Source organism: Nycticebus coucang, chromosome 2 (genome assembly GCF_027406575.1).
Source record: "Nycticebus coucang isolate mNycCou1 chromosome 2, mNycCou1.pri, whole genome shotgun sequence".
NCBI lineage: Eukaryota > Metazoa > Chordata > Mammalia > Primates > Lorisidae > Nycticebus > Nycticebus coucang.
In genome coordinates this window covers 4,912,059-4,936,749 of record NC_069781.1, presented here as the reverse complement: position 1 = coordinate 4,936,749, position 24,691 = coordinate 4,912,059, and the positions used below count along the sequence as shown (strand labels likewise).

Here is a 24,691-nt window from a genome sequence, read left to right as displayed (position 1 = left end):
CACTCTACTACACTAACCATCACACTAACCACCACCACCACACTAACCACCAACACTCTACTACACTAACCATCACCACCACCACCACACTAACCACCACCACCACCACCACACTACTCCACTAACCACCACCACACTACACTACACTAACCACCACCACTCTACTACACTATCACCACCACCACACTACTCCACTAACCATCACACTAACCACCACCACCACTCTACTACGCTAACCATCACCACCCCCACACTACTCTACTAACCACCACCACACTAATCACCACCACAACACTAACCATCACCACCACCACACTACTCCACTAACCACCACGACACTACTATACTAACCACACTAACCACCACCATGACACTACTATACTAACCACACTAACCACCACCACGACACTAACCACCACCACTACACTACTACACTAACCACCACACTACACTACACTAACCACCACGACACTAACCACTACCACACTACTATATAATCACCACCACACTAACCACGACACTATACTAACCACCACACTAACCACGACACTATACTAACCACCACACTAACCACTACCACTACACTACCCTAACCACCATGACACTATCCGACACTAACCACCACCACACTAACCACGACACTACACTAACCACCACCATCACACTAACCACCGCACTAATCACCACCCCGACACTAACCACCACCACCCCACTAGCCACCAAGCGCTCACCATGCCTAAGCGCCTTACACAGCTGAATTTATCATCCTTCCAACAACCCTCTGAGTAGGTAATATTATTACCCCCATTTTCCAGAAGAAAAAAAACTGAGGCACAGTGAGGTTAAGGGACTTGCCCAATGGACATGTACACACAGTTAGCAAAGGGCTGGACTGACAGTTGAACCCCGGGAATGGTATTCCAGAGTCAGTCCATGATATTCTGAGTCAGACCCTCAGAAGGACAGAGGCAGCTGTCCAGTTTGCTACACATTCTTTACATGGATCATTTTTAGTGGCTGCATGGCAGAACCATAATTAGAAAAATCAGAAAATGTTTTGGACTTTCATCACAACTGTCATGCAGCATCTTCCTCAAAGAGTTAACTTCTCCCTTATGCTGATAAACTGATTTAGAATCATGTCAACCATCTAAGGATATGACACTGAAGTACTGTGGAGCAGTGGCTGAGGTTACCAGACAGGAAGATGTGACTGGGACTTGTAGCTTAGTCTGGAACAAGACACTTAACAAAAAGCAGGGATACGACCTCCAATCTTCCACTGCGAAGGCTAAATACTTAGTAGACAACACAAGTAATACATTAACATTAAACTATGAAAAAAATAGACCTATTCCTGCAAGACAGATGACAACCATAATAATGGCACCTAACATTTACTGAGTATTTACTGTGTGCCTGGCCCTGTACTAAAATCTTTATCTACACTAACTCAATGAATTACCATATCAGGCTCGGCGCCTGTGGCTCAAGTGGTTAAGGCGCCAGACACATACACCAGAGCTGGCAGGTTCAAATCCAGCCCAGGCCCGCCAAACAACAATGACAACTCCAACCAAAAAATAGCCGGGTGTTGTGGCGGGCGCCTGTAGTCCCAGCTTCTTGGTAGGCTGAGGCAAGAGAATCACTCAAGCCCAGGATTTGGAGGTTGCTGTGAGCGGTGACGCCACAGCACTCGACCCAGGATGACAGTTTGAGGCTCTGTCTCAAAAAAAAAAAAGAATTATCATATCAACCTTATAAAGCATTATCGTTACCCCCATTTTAGAGACTTTGAAACCAAGGCACAGAGAGGTTGAATACTTATCCAAGGTCACAAAGCCAGTACATTATAGAGTCAGGACAAGTACACAGTTTGCCCTAGAGGGCCTGGCTCTAAACACTATGCCAGACTACCCTGTTCAAATGTGAGATGAATAGTCTGTATATAATTTAACTGTAGAATCTTTTGTGTGAACTACTAAGATTCCTAGATTCTTCTGAGTTCATATCCAGCACATCCTGCATCCTCAGATCTATGCTGCAGAAAGCCTTTGGTAAAAACAGACCCAGAAGATTAGTAAACTAAGTTTAAAACAAAACCAAAAAACCCAAACCATAAAAGGTATTAAAGAATGAACTCAACAAGCCTGATTGAATCAGAGATCATAAAGGTAAAAACCAAGAGTTTATAAAATCCACCAGGGACTTCTATACACACTTGTGGTAAATAACCTTGTCCTTGACTGACCTTGAGTAAGTTCACTTTTCTGGGCCTCCATTTCATTAATTATTAAAACAGAAAATGGGCAGGACTTGTTTAGGACCATGTTAGACTTCTAATCTTTCTTTCAGCTCTAAAAATGGTACAATTTTTTAAAGCTATTTCTACTCAAACCTTATTCTGATTCCTAGTTTTCTTTCATGCTTTCTAATTTTCTAAACTGCCTGGTAACCTCTCTGCTAGGACAAAATGGCTCTTATTTGCAAGCCCTGTTCATTTGTTTTTCCTCATTTCTAGCAAGTGTATCTTACTCCCATAACCCAGCCCGACTCCGTACATGAACGGCCTAGTTAAGAGTAGGGCAACAGGACTTAACATGGCTTAGCACCTAAAACAAGGGAAATGTAACATTCTTTCTGAACACAAATCTTACTTTTTGCCGAGAAAGAACTGGAAACCCAAAGCCCCTTTGGTACACAGTACCCTCTCTCCCAACCCAAAGTGTTCAGAGTGCAGCGCTGTGTCTTGTTGACAATGACAGCAGCCGTGCTCAGCAGTACCATATGGGATCCACAATTTAGCTCCATTAATGCTCTTAATTTGAAGACATCAAGCCCTAATTACACACTGGGTACTAAAAAGGCAAAACCCTTCCCTAGTGCCAGCTACTTAGTGGTACTCTGTTGCCTTAACAGCTGGTTGAGGTAGATCCAGGCCAAGTCAGGGCCTGTGAGCTCTCTCAGGTGGAAGAGACCAGCTCCCGGAGCAAAGGCGAATGAGAACAATAGACTCCCTCCGCCCACACCTACAGCAGAGTGATCCACTTTTAGTTCCAGTGGGTCGCCCATTCTGGGCTAATTCTTGCCTTGCCCAGTGGAGTCGCAAAGGACACAAGTCAGTGCTGATCCTAAGGGAGGCGTTTCCTGGACTCGGACGTGTTCCTGTGTCCACTAAGGGCCACATCACTGCATGGGAAGAGGATCGCTGACTTACCTCCTGCTCCATGTTGCCATGCAGCCGTAGGAATTTTAATCGTGCGGACGCAGATGGTAACTGCCCTAATGCCGGGGCCCCTGGGCTGCTCAGCAGGGTCTGTAGAAAGAGGTTGTAGTGGAACTCCACCAGCTCACAACTTGAGAAAAAGATAATCATCTTCTGGTCTTTTTCAAACTACATTGATATAAGAGGAGGGGGAAGATCACAGTTTTTAAGTTCTGGTGACACTAAAATGTGTATTTCTTTAAAATACATAGTTATGCTGGCTCTGATTCGGAAACACAGGTGATAGTCAGCTTTAAATTATTTAAAAAAATAAAAAACACTGCTCCCCTACAAAGAATGTGGGAAAGGAAAACAACACAGCTACAATCTCAAAAAGGTTCCCCATAGCTGACAGAGACAAACACACCTGAGAATGCAGCTGTGCATTAGCTCTGTCATTCCCGTGTCTAGGGCCTGCCACTTGCAATACCACCCAGCTGTGTGTGCAGAAAATCTCAAAGTTTCTAGGCAGGCACGGGGGCTCATGCCTATAATCCTAGCACTCTGGGAGGCTGAGGTGGGTTGATTGCTTGAGCTCATGAGTTTGAGACCAACCAAGCCACAGCGAGACTCCATCTCTAAGAACACCCAGGCATTGTGGTGGGCATCTGTAGTCCCAGCTACTCCAGAGGCTGAGGCAAGAGGATCACGTAAGCCCAAGAGCTGGTGGTTGCTGTGAGCTGTGATGCCAAGGTACTTTACCAAGGATGACCAAGTGAGGCCCTGTCCCTCCTCCCCCTCAAAAAGAAAATCTTGAAGTTTCATCCTCAAGCCCTTCCACCTGCTGTTTTCTCCTATAGGAAAGTTACCACGAGTCCAGTAAAGAAACACTAGATTTTTTTTTTTTTTTTTTTGGTGGGACAGAATCTCACTTTGTCGCCCTGAGTAGAGTGCCGTGGCATCACAGCTCATAGCAACCTTAGACTCTTGGGCTTAAGCGATTCTCTTGCCTCAGCCTCCGAAATCAGCCAGGTGTTGTGGCAGGACTACAGGTGCCTGCCACAATACCTGGCTAGTTTTAGAGATGAGGTCTCCTCTGGCCCTGGTTCAGGCTGGTCTGGAATCCATGAGTTCAGGCAATCCACCAGCCTCAGCCTCCCAGAGTGCTAGGATTACAGGCGTGAGCCACTGTGCCCAGCCTAAACACTAGATTTTGAAGAAACACGAACACTGTTCCTTATTTGCCCCATATCCAACATGTTTCTGTCACCTGTGATGTTCTTAATATTTGTCCCAGGAGATTTTAAATTGAACAACATGGCTATCATTGACCTCAGATTCTTTTCCACAATGTTAGAACCTCTGGCTGAAAAGGATGTATATCAAGGTCTGCATCCATTTATTTAGAGATAAGTCAGAAAACTGTGTGTCTCAACTCATTGTTATGAATTTTTGACACAAACAAAACAGATCTTTCTTCCAGGGATCAAGACAGGTCAGTTCCCAATCCCACCTTGCATTTTTGAAGAATGAAGGCTGCCAGGGAGACAAGCCTCAGTTTGCTGGGAACCAATGCCACATGCTGGTCCAGACTCTCTGGTATTGCAAAGCCATCTAGTTTGTCACCAGTACGTAGAGGTGAGACTTCCTGGACCACTTTGCCCTTTGGGTTGCATTGGTCGTGGCTTTCATCCAGGACAGCAATAGTGACTGGATTGTGCAAACTGATATCTGCAAGCCGTGTTACACCTTGGATAAAAAGCAGACAACAAGCACACACTGTGAGACTGGCCACAGCTGCATACCCCACACAGCACTGTCCAGGTTTACTGAGAAAGTCCTGTGGTTACCCATGCATCCCAGCACTGATCTACCTGCCCTGTGGCTATTCTGGTGGGGCAGACTTAGCAATTTCTTTCCACAGCCTAACAATCCACGCCAAACCCCAACCTCCTTTTGGGAGTTTTGCCTTGTAGACGATATAAAATAAATCAAAGGGTTCTTTGGTAATGTAAGTAAGTCAGAAAACCTTTGATTGATTGAAAAGGTTTCACAAAAGCTTTTGCTGCAAGTCCTCTCAAGCCCTTTACTGTGTTAATGTCACTGACTGTGAGTAACCAAGGTGGCGGGGTGGGTGGGGTGGGTGGGTGGAGGGTGTGGAGCATTCCCAATCTTTTTCTACCACAGAATCCCTTTTCCATGAATTATCTCTCAAAGTGAATGTTACTTAGAATGTACTTTCAGAACAGTGAGGGTCACGTGAACGGCACCTGATGTGTACACTGTAGTGTGGCGTAGTAAATCAAGTGACCAGACGTGAGAATGCGGAAGCTGCACTGCTGTCCAGACAATGACTCATTATGTGGGTGAAGCTGGTGGAGTGATGCAACTTTTCCAAGCCTTACCGTTCCCAAATATGAGAAAGAGCTAAGAATTTCTCCCTCATGAGGAGAGAAGACAGAAAGGAGCTTAAAGAATACCATTTCTGCACAGCCAGGGTGACTCTGGCTCACGCCTGGAATCCTAGCACTCAGGGAGGCTGAGGTGGGAAGAATGCTTGAGGCCAAGAGCCTGAGACTAGCCTGAGCAAGAGACTCCACCTCAACAAAAAACAGAAAAAAAAATCAGCTGGGTGTTGTGGCAGGTGCCTAAGTCTCAGCTACTCGGGAGACTAAGGTAGGACAGTCACTTGAGCCCAAGAGTCTGAGGTTGCAGTAAGCTTTGCCACTGTACTCTAGCCAGTGACAGAGCAATATACTGTCTCAAAAAAAAAAAAAGAAAGAAAGAAAAAAGAATGTATTTTTTAAGTTCATTCTTTTTCTTTTCTTTTGTTTTTTTTGAAATAGAGTCTCATTTTGTCGCCCTTGGTAGAGTGCCATGGCATCACAGCTCACAGCAACCTCCAACTCTTGGGCTTAAGCAATTCTCTTGCCTCAGCTTCCCAAGTAGCTGGGACTACAGGTGCCCGCCACAACACCTGGCTATTTCTTTTCTGTTTGTTTGTTTTGCAGTTGTCATTGCTGTTTAGCAGGCCCGGGCCGGACTTGAACTTGCCAGCTTCAGTGTTATGTGGCCAGCGCCCCATTCACTGAGCTATGGGTGCCGAGCCTAAGTTCATTATTTCTTTAGGAAAAAATGTAGAATGATTAAGAGGTCCTATCTTTAGGGCACGGGCCAGGTTGCAATTGCAGTAAAAACCTCCCAAAGCCACTAGGTCAACAGCAGTGAGCCTTTTCTGTCCCCTCCTCAGTACCCTACCAAGAGCACTAGCCGTGTGCTCCTTGCTTGAGAAGCTTCTGAATCTGGGACCTACCCTTTCTTCCTCTCCCCCTTTCCTGGAAACATATCAGTCCTGGATGATTGGAAGAGGAAGGCTGGGAGTACAGGACACGTTTGAAAAAGCAGCTCCCTGGAAACATTTCTCCCCTCCTTCCCTCTCTGAGGTTAAAAAACCCGCTGCTGGCAAACAACTAGGATTATGCCTCTTCTTCATTAAGAACAAAGACAATCCCACCACTTCTTTTCGGCTCACCTTCTGTGAGTGTCGCAGACAGCAAAACGTTCTGTCGTTTTTGGCATTCGGCATTTACAGCATTGAGTATTACTGTAATATCCTTCTCAAAACCCAAATCCAAGATTCTGTGTTATAAGAGAAGAAATTTTAATCCACATGAAGCGTAGTTGCGAGGCAGATGGCAGAAACAGCCCTCCTTCTACCTTTCGTGATTCCTACGTGAGGCTCACCTGTCTGCTTCATCGAAAACCAACCACCGTATCCGATTAAAATGAATGTTCTTTGTGGATTTTATATGATCCACCAGACGTCCAGGAGTTGAGATAAGAATATTTATTCCTTTGCGAAGTCTGTTTGAGATTATATGTCATAAAAGAAAGTAAATCAAACAGGGGTTTATCAAAGAAAACACAGGAAAAAGGCAAAGGAGATGTTCATTTCACACATAGCATAAACGTGCTAATTTCATAACAAAGCATGAGAACTTGGTAAAAAGCTAACTGAGTTTTCCCTCTCCTGTAGAATGCAATAGTTAAGATCAGAAATTACATTAAAATCATGAAACCTTAACTTTGAAAGGACTCTTAACTACACATACATATAATCTAATACTCTTTATCTGATTCATAAGTCCTTTCTAGAAATTCTAGACAGATGGCCACCTCGCCTGTTCTTAAAGGTCTCTGTGCCAGGGAGCCTATTACCTGAGCAAGTTATCGCATGCCAATGTGCTCTAATTGCCAGAATGTTTTTCTAACACTAAAACCCTTCTATAACTTCCATATAAAGGGCCTCAGCTTTGCCCTAGAGATGATATAAAATAAATCAAATTTCTTACTCCTCAAGCAACCATTACCCATTATTTCACAGTAATAAAAGCCTCCAGCTTTTACCTGGATGCATTTTTCCAACTTTCCTTGTAGTTCAAAATGGTCATGTACCTAAGTTCTAACAATGGGATAAAAAGATAAAGTATATAAATCATACAAGCACCTTCAGAAAGACTAGGTATGATCACTTTTGTTCCTTGTGTTAGGAAAGTAGACGAAAAGGCTGGAGCACTGGTAACTATCTAAGACTATGAGTTACTCTTGAACACGGACACCTCCCATAGTGGCACAAAGACAGAAGGAGCCTGTGTTCTGACAATGGACTGGTTCCACCACGCTTCTTAAAGGTGAAAGAAAATTAAAACTTCTGTATTGTTTGCCCCATTGCTGTGATAAATGCTATCATTTACAGTTGAATAACCTAATACTTTTAGGTTTCAAGTTTAATATCTACTCCTGAGTTACAGACCACAAGCATAGATGACTATATACGTGCTAATTATTATTTTTATTCATTTATTTATTTTTGAGACAGAGCCTCAAGCTGTCACCCTGGGTAGAGTGCTATGGCTTCACAGCTCACAGTAACCTCCAACTCCTGGACTCAAGCGATTCTCCTGCCTCTGCCTCCCAAGTAGCTGGGACTGCAGGCACCCGCCACAACACCAGGCTATTTTTTGGTTGCAGCTGTCATTGTTGTTTGGCGGGCCTGGGCTGGATTCGAACCCGCCAGCTCAGGTGTATGTGGCTGGCGCCTTAGCTGCTTGAGCCACAGGCACCAAGCCTATATGTGCTACTTACTAAGCTATAATATAATATAGATAAAAATGTTTTAAAAAGAATGCAGACTAATCGAGATTTACTTGTTGCAACAATTTTCAACTGAAACCTACTGTAAGTTCTAATACATAATAAAAAATGTACTTGGGTATAAAAAGCAAAGTGTAAATAATTATGCAAGTTTATGATGTTATTTTTGTAAAACCAAACCACAAAACCCCAAATACCCAATGTACACAAAGGGAGTCACACCTTGGGGATGTATAAACAAGGCAGGAGGGGCATTGCGGGGGTTCTGCAGGGTGGGAGTAAAGAAGGCGATTAGCGCTGGGAGTGAGCACATCCGGAGGACACCTGGTTGTGGGTTCATCAGTACTGTAAAAAATAGCACCGTCTAGAGGTGACCGCTCCCCACTGACTCAATCTGTCCTTATGCACTGGGGCTAGGAAGCTCAGTCTGAGACAAGGCTCTCTGCAGGTTTAGAAGAATCAAGTCTTATTGAAGAAAGGCAGGGAAGACAGATTCAAAAAGGAATAACAACTGACAAACCTCTCCCTACCTGGCTTTTTCTGATTTTCTCTTCTCTCCTCCCATTAATACTCCAGGCACAATCCAGGTAAATGGCTACACAAAGACAACAGCCAAAACCAATATGAAGTCCCCTTTTTACTGAACACACAGAGACTGATTCTAAATTCCTCTCCCTTAAACAAGTTGAGAGAAGAGAATTCAGGCTTATCCCTGTATGAAGCATTAATGTGCAGACATTATTCTTAGACCCTGCCCACCCATGGTTACTACCAGCAGTCACTTGAATTACAGCTGCACAACTAGCTTCTAGTACCATGTGCAGGGAAATGTGGGCTTCCCTGTCTTTCCCCATGGAGCCTGAACTGAAAACACACTTCAATAAGCTGACTTGCCTTTTTTCCCCCAGTTAAGATAAAACTGAAGCAACACATTTCCCTACTTCCTATCCATGTAAAGAAGGACAGATCAATCCATGATCTAGTTTGGTGGGTTGGAAGGCTTTGACTCTAAAGCCTTTTCTCTTCTTTCTGAAACAAATCTTACTTGCAGCTTTTAAGTTGTTTTCCACTGGATCACCGTAAGGCTGCACCTTGTGCATTTCTGCATGTGGCTTGCTAGTGAGTTCAATGAACAAGTTACAGGACTCTAAGCATCAAGACACACTGATAACACACCTAAGCTAGAAACTTAGGTCAGTAAAAACCTATAAACAACCTAGAAGAAGCAGAGACATCCAGGCAAGAGGGAAATAAGAGTAACTTTTCTCTCTCCGAACATAAAGGCAAGGCTGCATATAAAATCTTTCCTCAAAGAGTCTGGGAAAAAGGTAAAACTGAACTCATGGTTTGCCTTACCTTCAGCAGTTTCTGGATAGTGTCAAAGCTTTGTAGAGCCAGCTGTAAATTAAAAAGTTATAGATAATGAACAGAATCCCCACTATTTTTTCTAAAAAGAAAAAAAAAAAAAGGGCAATGTAAAGTGATTAAGATCCAAACTTAGACCTCAAGAGTTAAGAAGAAAAAAATCCTATACACAGAATCTAATCTGAAAATATGCCTTGTTAGACTGGTTCTAAGCCTGTCAGTTGGGGGAATAAGGGGAAAGGCATCACATCCATTTTTCCTGGACATACGCAAAAATAGTGTTTTGTGCTCCCTCTGCTGGCTCAAATTCCCAGAGTGCCACACAGTTCAAGGCAATGTGCACGAAGATGTGAGAGAATGAAACTAAGTCGCCCTGAATTTGGCCCTCCTTAGAGAAGAAAACAGTATGTATAAAGGGTAAAGGAGAAGAGCAATGCAGGTTAGCTTTTGGGAACTTCACTTTAAAGGTCTTATGACTGTAGCCTACGACTATGCTAAGTTATCTAGAAACTGGGAGATGATTGTTCCCTAAATTTAAAAAAACAAAACCAAACCAGTAAGTCCAGTGGAAAACAGGGCAAGCGAAAATTAATGTAGATCATACCCATTAATAACCTTGAAAAAGGCTCGGTGCCCATAGCACAGTGGTTATGGCGCCAGCCACATAACACCAAGGGTGGAGAGTTTGAACCTGGCCCCAGCTAGCCAGACAACAATTACGGCTAGCTGGGCATTGTGGCAGGCGCCTGTAGTCCCAGATCCTTGGGAGGCTGAGGCAAGAGAATCGCTTAAGGCCAGGCGTTGGAGGTTGTTATGATGTTATAGCACTCCATCAATGGCGACGTAGTAAGACTGTCTCCAAAAAAAACCTTCAAAAAAAGCCTCTTACAGAATCCCATTATCCAAGGGTATCTATACAGTTTCTACATAGTTAGTATTCCTGAAGCATGCTAGGGAGGTAGCATGTTTGCTGTTGTAAAAATTTAAATAGCTTGTGCCTATTCCTTCACTGGACTGAGCAGAGATAGGGCATTACAGGCTGCCTTGAAACCTCCATCTCATGATCAGTTCTCTGCAAGGAAGTGATTAGCATTTGATACAGAAAACAAGACACTGTAATCTGAAATTGTCTCTGTAGGCAAATAAAACAGACCAGAAAGATTTCCAGTAAGAAAGAAAAAATATTGAGAAACAAGTAAACTTAACTTTAGAAACAAGTAAAATTTTTTATAGCAGTAGCTTCTTAAAAAAATAAAGGTTTGGGGGATGGGGACAGGTGGAGGGGATAGCCCAAACCAAAAAAAAAAAAAAAAAAAAAAAGGGTTCATTTTCAGAGCCAACTGCTTTTCTTTTTCAATAAAGTTAAAAAAAAATACAAAAATGTAATTCTTTTAATCCTTTTTAAAGAAACGTAAATTTAAAAGTGTTATTAGCTTTTCGATAACAGGAGAATTTTTTTTAGAGTTGACTTAAGATTTTCAAACATTACTCGAATTTTTCTCCTTGACAGGAATCAAAAAGATGATTTCTGGGCAGTAGGGAGAAAGATGGTAAAACCACTTTTAAATTCAACAGTATTGTATGTACTTAAACTCACTTCAAAAGTGAGCTTGCTTACCTCTCTTGTTGGCACGAGTACCAGTGCATAGGGGCCATCACTGCGCTGTTAACACAGAGAAAAGAAATGCCATGAGTAGGATGAAGAAAGGTCAGACTCCAAATGCGCACGGCTTAGGGTGGCCAGCTGGAGAACATCAGACGCATTCTCAGTGAAGAAACGGAGAACGCAGGGATGTCCACTAACCCCATTATTCTAGAACATTGCTCTACAGATCTTAACCCAAGCAATCAGATAAAAAAAAAAAAAAAGAATTATGATGTATAAAATTGAAAAGTAGGGGCCAAAATTATCATTATTAGCAGATAATGCTGTTATCCTAGAAAAATCACATTTATAGTAGCAACAAAAAGATAAAGAGTAAGCTTAACAAAACATGCGCAAAATCTATATAAAACATAAATTTAGACACCTCTGAGGAATATAAAATAAAATCTGCATAAGTAGAAAGATATAGTCTATGTTTGGATAAGAAGACTCAAAATTATAAATAAGGTAGATCTCCTTAAATCAATCCATAAACATAATTCTAAAAAGAATACCACAAATATGTATATATGCATACATATAAAATAACATATAATCAGACAAGCTGATTCCAAAGTACATATGGAAAAAAAATGTACAAAAATAATAGGCATTTATGAAAAACAGAACAGACATTAAAATAATTTGAAGCTACAGCAACTTAAAAAATAAGACGGGTGGTGCCTGTGGCTCAGTGGGTAGGATGCTGGCCCCATATACTCGAGGTGGCAGGTTCAAACCCAGCCCCGGCCAAATTGCAACAAAAAAATAGCCGGGCGTTGTGGCGGGCGCCTGTAGTCCCAGCTGCTCAGGAGGCTGAGGCAAGAGAATCGCTTGAGCCCAAGAGTTTGAGGTTACTATGAGCTGTGACACCACAGAACCCTACTGAGGGCAACATACTGAGACTCTGTCTCAAAAAAAAAAAAGAAAGATAAGGACACATAAATAGACTACAATAGCAAAAGTCTAGAACAGGATCAAATACATACAGAAATTTAGGAAGTAATATAAGCACCATTTTACATTAGTAAGGAAAAGATGGTTTATTCAAAAGTCCTTTGAGAAAAAAAATTAGAAAAATAAAGCTGAAATTAAGTTAGCCTTTCTACAAATGATACAAAACTCAGAAACCTGAGGAATAAAACACTAATAAATTTCATTACATAAAAACTAAAAATTCCAGAATGAGAAAATACCATAACAAAATCAAGAGTCAAATGACAACCTGGGGGGGAAATATGCCCCACCTAAGATACAGAGTGCTAATTTCCTCAACTTAGAAAGAAGTCCTATAATTCAATTAAAAAACAAACAAACAAAAATACCCTGTCACAGGATTAGAGTTAAAGAACAAAAACACCAACAAGTCAAACAGAAAAATGGAGAAAGGACAGCTAATTTATGAGAAAAGAATTCAAAATATGGCTGTTACATATATGAAGAGATGTTCAACTTTACTCCTAAGCATTTTTCCTATCAAATGAGCAAATTAAACAGCTAATAATGTAGATGAGGGCATGGGCGAACAGGGATTCTCACACTGTTTATAAGAATGCACAGTGTTATCAACATAAAAATGCAAATCCCACTTATGAGAATTTCTTGGGCAGATACGTGTGAATACAGAAAGAAGTTGTAGAATATTTTATAGACTGTATTTATAATAAGCTTGTTTACAGCAAAATATTGAACACAATATAAATTCCACCACCCAGGAAGGGAGTGAGTCCATAATTTATGGTGTACGCACACGATGGGAGTACTAGGCAGCCATTAAAAAGAGCAAGACAGCTCAATATAACATGATAAAAAACTGTCCCCAAAACATATTAAAGGAACAAAAGGCCCAGAATATCGTGTGTAACCAGCAACCATTTGTGTATCAAACCAGGCCAAACAGAAAAACAAACGAGGACTTCACAGAAAGAAGGAAGAAGAATTACGCATACTCTTATTTGCTTGACAGGTAAAGAATTTCCCTGGAAGGGTATATAAGAGACTGGTAATAACAACACTGCCTCTTGAGAAGCAAATCATGCCACCAGGGGAAAGAAGAAGCAAAAGAACTTGCTTTCTGCTACATATTTCTTTGGTACTCTTTGAATCTTCTAAACATATACGGTACATATTTTAAAAATATTAGTAAGAAATAAAAGAAACTAAAGCAATCTGATAAAGGCCCCCAAGTCAATGGTGCCTTGATATCAAAAATGCTCAAAGATGGTGAATGAAAGAATTAAAACAACAAGCTAAGTGCAAATTCAATTGCAAGTATAGTTTTCATGTTTTGCATAGGAAACATTTGCCCAGGAGGAAAAAAGGATTTGGAATTCGAAACAGAGTGATCTGTACTCCACATCAACTTTGTGAGACTATGTTGAAGCCAAGCTAGAAACAGTAAATATGTTAGTACAACAGTATCAACGTGCCACCTTGTGATGCTGGGAGATTCTGACATTTCAAAAGGTGATACTACACAGAAAAGAAGAAAGAGAAAAATCAATTCCTCACAGAGCACAAGTGGGGAAGGATGGATGTGATGTTAAAAAAATCAGAACCAAAACAAATGAAAGAACGTGAACAAAGAAAAAGCAGCTCATTCTCACACCTTCACCCAAGTGATTTAAGAATCTGTTGGGTACATTGACTTTGTTGCTCCCTCTAGGTAAGTTTTTACAGGTCAAATCATTTTACAGTGAACTCTGAAGGACTATATTGAATATTACTTGAAATAAATGAATTAAATTGGGGCTTGGAAAACTGTTATTTCTACAGAATATTTCAGGCTTAAATAGAACCTGTTTATTAATGATGATATTAAGAAGTATTTGAGCCAGGCACAGTGGCTTACACCTGTGGGAGGCTGAGGCAGGAGGATTGCTTGAGCTCAGGAGTTCGAGGCTTGTCTGAGCGAGAGTGAGACCCTGACTCATGAAATAAATTGAAAAACCCAGCAGGGCGCCGCGGCAAGCACCTGTAATCCCAGCAGCTTTGGAGGCTGAGGCAGCAGGATGCCCAAGCCCAGTCTGAGGTTGAAGTGAGCTATGACACCATTGCACTCTGCTCAGGGCATAGGGTAGAACTCGACCAAAACAAACAAACGAACAAACAAAAAACCTGCATGGCTTGTTAATGGCTCTGAACATAAGCAAATGAAATCATTGCCCTTCAAAGCAGCCACACCACATTGATAATGACAGCTAAAACAGGGAGCACATGCTGTGCCACAAGTGAAGACACTGAGGCCCAGAAGGCGGGTTGGTTGCCCTGCTACACCCAGGCCAGGAATTGAGCAGAGCTGCCCACCACACACACCCCTGCGAGGTATGTCATCTAATCTTCCTCATGCTCAGTTTTCAGACCTGTAAAATGAGAGAGCTGGGCTAGAACTGGAGAGCCATTCATTCCGGCCCAAATATCCCCCAACTCTCCAACCTGGTTAAACAAAAAGCCCTCTACCGGTAAGAAGTTCTCCTGGAGTATGTAAGTAAATGAGACTTCACAAGGCGATTTTACAATTTACATTTATTCTCCTCTAAGTACCAGGGACAATGCTAAGCACTCCACTCAGATTTCCTCATTGTAAAGCACTTAATGGGAAAAAAATATCAATTACTTTTAGGAAATAAAATTCTCACTTACCCATCTAAAAGAAAATCAATGTTAATAGTTTGCTAAGGACTCTTCTAGTCTTTTATGCACATATACAATTATTATTTATGAAAGTGGGGCCTTACTGTTCCGTTTTGTAACTTGTCCTTTGTCAGTTAACATGGCAAGAGCAATTACACAAATAGTAATTTAAAAAACCACTCTTAATGGGTCTATCAGGTTCTATCATTGGGATGATTTCACTGGGGTTTCCTTTGATTGGTTTATTAAAAAAATTTTTTTTTTTTTTTTTTTTGGAGACAGAGTCTCACTACGTCGCTCTTGGTAGAGTGCCGTGGCATCACAGCTCACAGCAACCTCAAACTGTTGGGCTTAAGCGATTCTCTTGCCTCAGCCTCCCAAGTAGCTGGGACTACAGGTTGCCCCCCACAATGCCCAGCTATTGTTATTGTTGTTGTTGTTGTAGTTCTCATTGTTGTTTGGGAGCCCTGGTGCATGTGGCCAGTGCCCTAGAGGATGCTGAGCCTAAAGACAAATTTTTAAAAATGAGACAATCCAATTGTCAAACTAATTGGGAGTTTATTTTCACATCTCTTCATGATAAACCATTGTTTTAAATATAAAATATAAAGCTCAGCGTTCCTGGTCAAAAGTAAACAATACAATGGAACTTAGGATAGAAGGCTGAAATGTAATTCTTTATACATAACACAGACTCAGGGATAAAAGCATAAATGAACAGCTGCAAAATTAAATCATTTTGAGATATTTACTGAGTGAACGATTTTGTAGGAGGTGCATTGCTAGGTACTAGAAAACATAAGACACAGTTCAAGACACATCGTTCAAGAGCCAGTAATTACCCTTCACCATAAAATCATGGTGCACGGTTAATAGTTCAGTCCTTGTAGCCACATAGAACTAAGGTCACTGCATGTTTGTTTAACTTCTCTAAGCCTGTGTTTAAGTCTGGAATAACATTAATACCTACAACCTGGTGGGGCAAAGAGCAGTTAAAGGTGCAAAAAGGCAGCCCATGCACAGCATGGGGCACCATGTCTACCACCAGGGAGCACCCAGGACGATGACTGAAGTGAGCTCATTCTTTCACATTAGACACAGTCTTTAGATGCAATGTATTTATATAATAAATTAAAAGGACGTGAGAAAACAATGCTAAGTGAAAAAAGATTGTTTCGGTACTAACATTACTACTACATCTGAGTATGACAGTTGCTTATGTGCTATGAACAATGACAAAAAAATACATTTTATACTCACTTGTATTTTTGACTGCACTCCTTGAAGGGACTGGACCACAGGGATGCAATAGGCAAGAGTTTTACCTTTTAGGGAAAGTGCAAAAATAGTTAAAATCACAGAACTTGCAGATGTAAGAAAAGCAATGGATATAAAGGAAACAGACTCTGATCTGTGGATAGCACTAAATTCTGGGAAAAGGTAAACTGCATATTATACACCTGCAGAGGTAAAAAGGGAGTTCTGTCTGCCAGCTGCCCGAATGGTGGCCAAGCTGGTGGAGGACAGCTGACCTGCCACTGAGGGCATGTGAGGGTCAGAAGAGCAAGTCCAGACTGGCCTAGAACATGGCAAAAACAGTATTCTGTCCTCAAGTGTGACGAGTGGCAGGCAATCAGCATGTGGTCAGGCCAGAATTCACCATATTGAATACCAGGAGAAAATATTCATCCCCACGAGACAGGCAGGTTTGGCCACAGATACTGGGACGTGGCAAAGTCCTAACACAGGCTCTGGGGAAATGACAGGAAAATTCGATGACCTCCTAATCGTTCCTGATTGAGGCACCATTAATTATCTCCTTCCTTTCAATAGGTAAACAAAGTCAGGGCTCTAATCAAAAGCAAGCATGACCTCCATCCCCCAAACAAAACAGCCACCATCACAGACACAGGCACCTTTACCACAAAACCTACTGCAGGACCATAGGTCTGGCTACCACAGGGAAAAGGGCGGAGGTTAAATGAGGACTGACCTGAGCCCGTCTGGGATCTCACAAGAGCATCTCTGCCTTCCAGCAATGCAGGAATAGTTTGCTCCTGAACACTGGGCACACCCAAAAGAAGAACACAGCTGTTTTACCCAGTCATCTTTACAGGCAGAGACACAGGACACCCACCATGCAATCGCCCTGCGCTTTGATCTGTCTAGCAACTGACACCCTAAAAGTTACCTGAACATTCAAGTGAAGATACCAAGAAACTTCTAATGATTAGAAGGATAAAACCCTAATTATATCTCTGTAACTTAGCTGAAAATGGTGAGGCAAGTCAGAGACTGGCCATTCTATTAATTTTTGAAACACTGGACAGGCATAATAGCAAATTAAGTCACCACTAAAGTGTATCATATACTCTCTCGCCTTCTGTAAGAGGAATATGAACACAGTGAAACATAATGGAAAGATTTCCATGCAGATTAGAAAAAAAGTACGCAAACCACCCAGATAAACAGCATCAGCTGTCTGTCCTCTAAGAATGGGTTATGGACACATCAAGATACGTGTCTACATGTGCCTTTAAAGTCAACCAAAAAAGGATACAGAATCATTTAAATTTGGTTCTTAAACAAAAAATGGTGGTAGGTACTTAATTTATTCTTCAATATTCTTAATTTTTACTTATCTAAAGAAGTGATCATTATTAAGATGCATGAAGCATACACTCTCAAAACAAGGACATTCACCCCCCCCCCTTTTACTTCTTTGCGTCTATTTTCCAGGAGTCATCACTATCACAAACATTTAAATTTTTTTTTCAGTATCCCATTATATCCAAACAAACATTTACTCCTCTCTTTTTGAGTGACCCTAATTTTTCCCACTAAAGAATGATATAATCATGCTCTGTATTTTGGTCAGACTATTTTCAGGGGCGCAGACAATCACAGCTCTCATGCAGAACACTTTCCAGACCAGCCACTCATGCAACTGAGAGCCGGGGGCAGAAGTGGATGGAAACCAGTCTCTGCGTACAACCAGCAGAGAAACTGAGGCTCTAAATGACAGACAAGCCCTCTACGGTCAGGAACCTAGCAGTATGTCCTAATGCCACAGCACAAATTTGCTCTGCCCGCCACAGACAATTCTGATTTTATCTCCTTACACCCACTTAAGCCCTGAGAAAAATCATGATTTCCTTGGAACTCTTACCGGGTCATACTAGACATGTTTAAGACAGTATTTATTGTGGATATCTAAAAGAGAAGACAAAAAATATTTTTAACAATTTTTTGATACAAATATATTTGATGGAAATGACACAGAAAAGGAGAGAAGGCCAGGCTGACACGGGTCCAACTACATCCCTCCACCCAGCGGTCCTTTCACCCCGGGGGGACATGTGGCAATGTCTAGAGAAATTTTTGCTTGTTACAACTGGGGGAGAGGGTGTTAATGACACCTAGCCCTAGGATGCCACTCAACATACTACAATGCACAGGACAGTTTCCAAAACAAAGCGTTATTTAGCCCAAAATGTCTACAGCACCAAGGTTGAGAAATACTGCTCTAATCTGTATGCAGGGAAACAAGCCTAAAGAAGTGGTAGCCATATGAGCAAAGGAAATCACGTCTGCCTAAAAGCTTTTCCTGCTTACTCATAAGCCTGGAAAATTCATTCACAGTTTAAAAATAAAAGTGTCCGTTTTTTTGCAGACAATTCATTTTAAAGTAGGCACATCTTCCTCCAAAACTGTGGATGTCCCTTAACAGCAAGATGCCACCACACAGCTCCCTCTCCTATGTTATTTTGTGACATCTGCCACCATGAATGGCTTCAATACCACATCTACCCAGTAATTAGGAAGCTCTTAAGGCCAATAAAAGAAGTCTTGGTCCTAAACCACATTAGGTGAGGAAAGTCTTCAGTTCTTAAAAAAAAAAAAAAAAAAGGAGGGGAGAACACGTGGGGGTGAGGAAACAGGGAACAGTAACCTAAGTATACCTGAATTTCCTAGAAGAGTTATCGCATCAGTGTGGGTTCATTCAGATAACTTGGAGCAGAAATAAACACACTCTCCAACTTCTCTTCCTAGAGCTGTCTTCACAGGCATTCTAAATGAACAAACACACCAAAAACACGGACCCATTCAACACTGAACGCTTACCAAGTGTGGGTGGAGGCCCAGCTCATGGAAAGCAGCTGAAGTAAACACTTTTTCTTGTACCTGCTTTACTATAGGTCTGCAAATGATGAACAAAAACCCAGGCATCAGTTCCCTTATTAACAAAGAAAGATGAAAAACAATTCCTTTTATTCTTGAAATGCATCTGCAACTGGACGTACCTGTGGAGTTCTGGAATTTCAGGGTTGTTTTTAAACAATGATGAAGTCTTAATGCACCGCTTCTCTTCTTGGTTTCTGTCATTTGTGCTAAGTGAGTATTTCTTTGGAGAAAATGCTTTTTGTGTATTCCCTTTGAAAGTCCTCTGAGTTTCTTTAATGCTAGTTTTCTTGGCTGGGAAAAATGATGCTTTGTTCCTCCGTTTTGCTGGGGGAGCCTCACTGGATGCTTGGTATTTTCTTTTGGTAGCCTTTGCTTGCTACGTTGTTCCCAAAAGGAAAGATCAACAAGAGATGCATCAGTCCATGAAGACAGACCTCAGAGTGAAGCCTGACTGCCCACAGAATTGCATCTCTCCCCGCAGAGATCATTATGTCCCATATGTCAAGCAACAGTTGAAGGTTTGCAATCAGATTCTTTGACTCAGCTTTTTCCAAAAGGAAAAAAAAAAAAAGGCAAAAATCTAAGTTCGTTCATCACTAGACCTCACTATCCATCTTAACTATTAAATCAATCAAGATGAGGGTGAGGATCAAGAGAGAAAAGTTTTTGGAGCCAAATGTTAACCAACTGAGCCTGTTACGAAGGAAGCAAGAACCCACCTTGTGAAGTGTGCATACTAAGTGAATCCATATCCCTAGGAATCCATTTACCCAAGAAGAAAAAGAGGGGTAGAGGGAAAATGCAATCTTTTCTCTCCACGAGCACAGCACACTGGAGACAAAGCAGGGGAGAGGGATGAGTGGGATGCCATGCCCAGTGCTTGCCCAGGAAGCAGAAACCCTCATTACTTTTCCACCCTAGTGCTTGGATCTGTCATCCTCTCCCCTCAAGCTGCTCCTCCAGATTCAGGCGGTCTGGAGACAATTCCTACTCACCGTTCCCATTCCAAATGAGACACACTACTCCATCTATCACTTCTATCACTACTTCCAACCTCCCTGTCTTTCGAATCCTCACCTGATCACCGATTGCAGGGTACACACCACTAGCTATTCCCTGACTATTGCATATTTCCATATCATGAACAGGGCTAAAATGAGTGATGTCCAATCTTCCCAGAGGAGAAGAAACATCCAATTCCTCTATTTTCTTCGGCCTTCTCTTCTGATTTACAAATGAACATAGAGCATCCCTCGAATAGCCAGTGCTTGTTATTCTGGAATTTTGGTTTCCCTTAAAGTATGTTATGTTCCTCTTTCTTTGAAATAATGACTTGGGTTTACATATTGGCTTCCTTTAGCCATGAATGCCACCTTCAGACTAACCTACCAATAACAATAGTTCTTTGTTCCTGGCAACCAAAGGATTCCTTTTATATAAGTAATTCAATAACTATAACTTCAAATATTTAATATTAATAAACCACTGGCCAACCTCATTTTACAAATTTATTTTCACAAAGTTCCAAGTTTATGAATTTTCAGATTAAAGAAAGAGATGAAGTCGTTTCACATCTGTTGACTCATTTAGAAAGTCACTAAGAAATTTGTAGATTTCATGTGCTTTGTGGACCCACAGACTCTTGGAGCACAAAAACTCACAAAGGCCACTCCCACCAGGCATGGAATTCCTATTACAGTTTTCCTGGCAGGTAGCCCTGCAGCTGCCTGCCCACCTCCTGTGTCCCATGAAGCAGCCCATTCTGCTCCTGACCTATTCTAGGAATGAGGAAGCTGTTTATGACACTCACACGCTACCTGCCTCCTCAAATGTCTAACCTACTGGTCTGAGGACACTTTCTGCAGCAACCCCGATGGACCCACCACCCCTTCATACACCACATAACCCCCTCTTCTTTTTTCTTTGGACTGTATTCCACACAGGACACAAACACAGATCACTTGTCATCCGGGGTCACCCTTTATTCTATGTCACAATCTCTCTAAAAGGAAGTACTTAGAGTTAAGCACAATATTAGATAGGCTTTCATTGTTCTTAGGATAAAATAAAAATCTGTAAAATAATCTACAAAGCCCAGAGAATCTGGCCTCTGCTCATCTCTCCAGTCTCAGCTTTACCCTCTGCCACTGTGGTCTTCCTTAAATTCCTAGAATGTACCATGCTCCTTCCCTCCTCTGGGCCTTTGCATGTGTTACTGCCACATGTAGGACTCCAATCCTTCCTCTGGCAAGCCAAACCACACTCCATCCTCAGCATGGCCTCTCCTGCCCTCTCTCAACCCATTGAAGCCAACACTCCCTGATCATGGCTCTCCTGGCGCCCCTATTCTCCTTTGTAGCACTCAGCACAAAATAAACACAGCATGTCATCGTTTGGTATTTGTCTTTCCCATTAGATTGTGAATACTACAAAGAAAGGGACCAGTCTGTCCTGCACAGCACTGAATTCCTTGCACGGCCTGTGTCTGGCACGAGTAAAGCAGTCAGTATTTGCAACATGAATTATCCCTTCCATGTTCTGGACACTATTCTACCACTTGTTAGCCTTTCCCCTAGCATCCATAATACAACCAGCAGCAGTTATCAAGTAGCTTGGTTCTGAAGATAAAGTTGAAAGATTAGCCAAACCCCAGAGGAAGTCACAGATAACGCAAGAGACAAAAGTGTAAACCGGTAAATCCAAACCTATATCTATACTGTAGAAGAGTTATGTACAAAGGATGACTTTTGGAGTGTGCACACACACGCACACGCACACACAAATACATATATATAACATGGCCTATGGAAAGGGAAAGGGAAGCAAGGAAATAAGGCTTCATGAGGTGTTATTTGAGCAGGGGGAGCAAGGACAAATCCAGATCCACTAAAAATTAGCTGTGTAACATTAAGCAAGTGACTTCCCTCTGAGTCCCTATTCCCTCACCTGTGAAAGGAGATTATGGCAGATGGTCTATAGAGCTCACCTCAACCTAGGAGTCTAAGATGCCATGCCTTTCATATTAATAAATTTACTGAGCACTTACTATATGGCAGGCAGAATGCTAAGTACTTACATGAATTATCTCACTTATTAATACAAGTAGTGGTATCATCCCATATTAGGATCAGGACACTGAGGCAGAGACATACTGTGCCAGATCACTGAGGGAACCAGGTTTTGCAGGCATTATGAGTCTACATTACCATACCCCTGATGGTAAAGCTATGCCATTTATTAATTGTATCCTGTTTGGTCAGGAAACATCATGTGTAGCTTGATTCCCGTTTTGAGTTGTTTTCTAGAATACACACTGAAATATTAACAAGACTATGTTTCAGAATACCAATTCTGAAAATAGCAAATTCCAATTTTGCTATAATAAATTAGCATTAATTTCACAACCAAAAAACATTTTTTATAAGAAAATATTCTGCATACTGTTAGATATAACATAATTTCAGCTGTCAAAGTCTTTCAAAATCCCATATATTAGCTACCCATCCCAAGTTCACGTTACTGGCAACTGATCAGCATATCCATCATTCTCATTCATGACACCAACAAAATTGCAGACAAGGCCATTGCAGACACCTGCCATCTCCTCATTGATTAATCCTGTAATTGCAAAAAAAGATACCCTATATTTACTCAATTTATTCAATCAGGTTTTATTAAATGGTGCCTGTGTGTTAGTTACTGGGCTCTGAACGTGACATGAGCAGCTCGCTGACCTCCTGATGTAGCAATCTAACTCAAGGGGAGCCAATACTAACTTTATTGTTTAGGCATTTCTTAATTGCCTTTATGGGCTGAATCGGTGAAGATCAGAGAGGTTAAATAATTTCCCTCAAGTCACAGAGCTAGTGTGTTGCAAGGCTGGCATCTAATCCCAGGTCTAGCCTACTTCAAATCCCATGCTCCCAATGGCTCCTCTACAGGTATATTTCTCCCTCCTTGCCTGTAGATGCAGTTTCACCATTGGTAGCTGAAGACGCCTTACTTCCAATCATCTAAATCTTAAAGCTTGATTGTCACTAAAAAATTCACCAAAGATAATCCAGGCAGTGCATGTTAGCTGGTGTGAGCCAGCGGTTCTCAACCTGTATTAAAGGGCTGCGGCATTAGGAAAGTTAAGAACCACTGGACTCAAAGAATTTCAGCTTCGACGTACTGGTTAGAGTGAGCTGACTTTGGCAAGTGATTTTTCTATGGAATTATGTGTTGCTTTTTCAGCGGAGGAAAAAAAAAAAACTCAAACCTTCCTTGGCACTAGGTTGTATCCTCCCTGGACCTCTGTGATCACTTAATATGTTCATAACAGCCTTTTTGCCCGGCAGCCTTTCTTTTCTCTAGGAGACAAACAGTCCCAGAAACCAGTTTTCAGTTCTTAAGTTAATTTGAAGGCCTCTTTCTCCTCTCCAGTAAAGGGATTATATTCGTGAATGTCATTTTCTCTTCCCCTTCCGTTAAACATGGAAGAAAATATACCCCATATTCGAAAGCTTTTCAAAGAAACGTCCAGGGTCCAGCCCCCGACCCTGAGACAAACGACCCTTTCTTACAGTTGAAGGCAATAGCTTATAGAAGTGAAGTCTTGACCTGGGACTCAACGCCGGAGCGTCAGTTCCTACCTTGCTTGGGAAGCAGCCTCCTATCCCTCACCCCCGCCCCGCCACACTCCCTCCTCTCTTTACGGGAAAGTCCCCGCGGGTGGTGTTCCGGGTAGAGGCACGTGTTTCTGAGCAATTCCTTAAAGAAGTTGCCTGGTGTCTGAAGATGCTCCCCTAATTCCGTCAAGGATTCCCAACCCAACCCCAAAGCACTGCGGCAGCCCGCGGCGCGCAGTGAGCCGGGCTGCGGGTGGGGACCGAGCTGAAGCCGGGTCCCAACTCACCTGCCCGGCCTGGGCCCGGGGGCGTCCGGAAAACGTTCTGGGGGCGGCAGCCAGGTCAGGGAGCGAGCAGACGGCGGCTGCCATGGTGGGCCGGGCAGCGGGGAGTCGCAGTGCCCACCCCCGCGAAACGGGACGCCACGTGGGACGCGCGCGAGGACCCCGCGCAGCTGCCCGCCCCGCCTGGGTCCGGAAAGGCTCCGAACCACGCGAGCCCACCCCAGTGAGTGGCCGAGGCGGGGCGACAACGCCTCCCTGCGTCCCTTGAGGCTTGGCTTTGGGGATGCCAAATTACACTCGGCCCAGGAGTTCACGCTTAGGAAGTTCTCCGAACGCCCCCGAGAAACGAGTCAGTGCGCCGTCAAACCGAGGTCTTCTTTCTTTGCCGCCGCGTTGCTGTTGCTTCAGCACTTTAGTGCCTAACGCCGGGTAGGTCCCTAAAGGGGCCTGGGGCTCAGCCACCAGCAGAGGGTGGTGTCCCCGGGGTTCCCTTCTCACCGGCTCGCAGCCCAACCCTGGCGCTTCAACTCGGACTGCACGAGAGGCGCGTTTCTAGTCAGGCAGCTCCTTGGCCACCTGGCAGGGCTGCGTCGCCTGGCAACGGCGGGGT

At 42.6% G+C, this 24,691-nt stretch overlaps 1 protein-coding gene across 3 annotated transcripts in view; it reads right to left on the bottom strand.

Annotated features, from left to right (window-relative positions):
- The window catches only part of DDX31 (DEAD-box helicase 31), a 74,122-nt gene extending 49,505 nt beyond the window's left edge, over positions 1 to 24,617 (bottom strand). For 2 of the 3 annotated variants that reach the window (XM_053565652.1, XM_053565662.1), the window contains exons 1-13: positions 24,085 to 24,617; positions 19,307 to 19,563; positions 19,128 to 19,203; positions 18,172 to 18,215; positions 16,996 to 17,066; positions 16,263 to 16,327; positions 11,343 to 11,387; positions 9,716 to 9,757; positions 8,890 to 8,954; positions 6,950 to 7,069; positions 6,738 to 6,844; positions 4,719 to 4,954; positions 3,218 to 3,394 (exon numbers count right to left, since the gene is read on the bottom strand). In XM_053565652.1, the coding sequence (XP_053421627.1) occupies positions 3,218 to 3,394; positions 4,719 to 4,954; positions 6,738 to 6,844; positions 6,950 to 7,069; positions 8,890 to 8,954; positions 9,716 to 9,757; positions 11,343 to 11,387; positions 16,263 to 16,327; positions 16,996 to 17,066; positions 18,172 to 18,215; positions 19,128 to 19,203; positions 19,307 to 19,563; positions 24,085 to 24,168 (1,389 nt within the window). In that variant the 5' untranslated portion in view covers positions 24,169 to 24,617. Of the gene's footprint in view, positions 1 to 3,217; positions 3,395 to 4,718; positions 4,955 to 6,737; positions 6,845 to 6,949; positions 7,070 to 8,889; positions 8,955 to 9,715; positions 9,758 to 11,342; positions 11,388 to 16,262; positions 16,328 to 16,995; positions 17,067 to 18,171; positions 18,216 to 19,127; positions 19,204 to 19,306; positions 19,564 to 24,084 lie in introns of those variants that run through there. The other variant, XM_053565673.1, reaches the window with a different exon arrangement.
- Between the last annotated feature and the right edge of the window lie 74 nt (positions 24,618 to 24,691).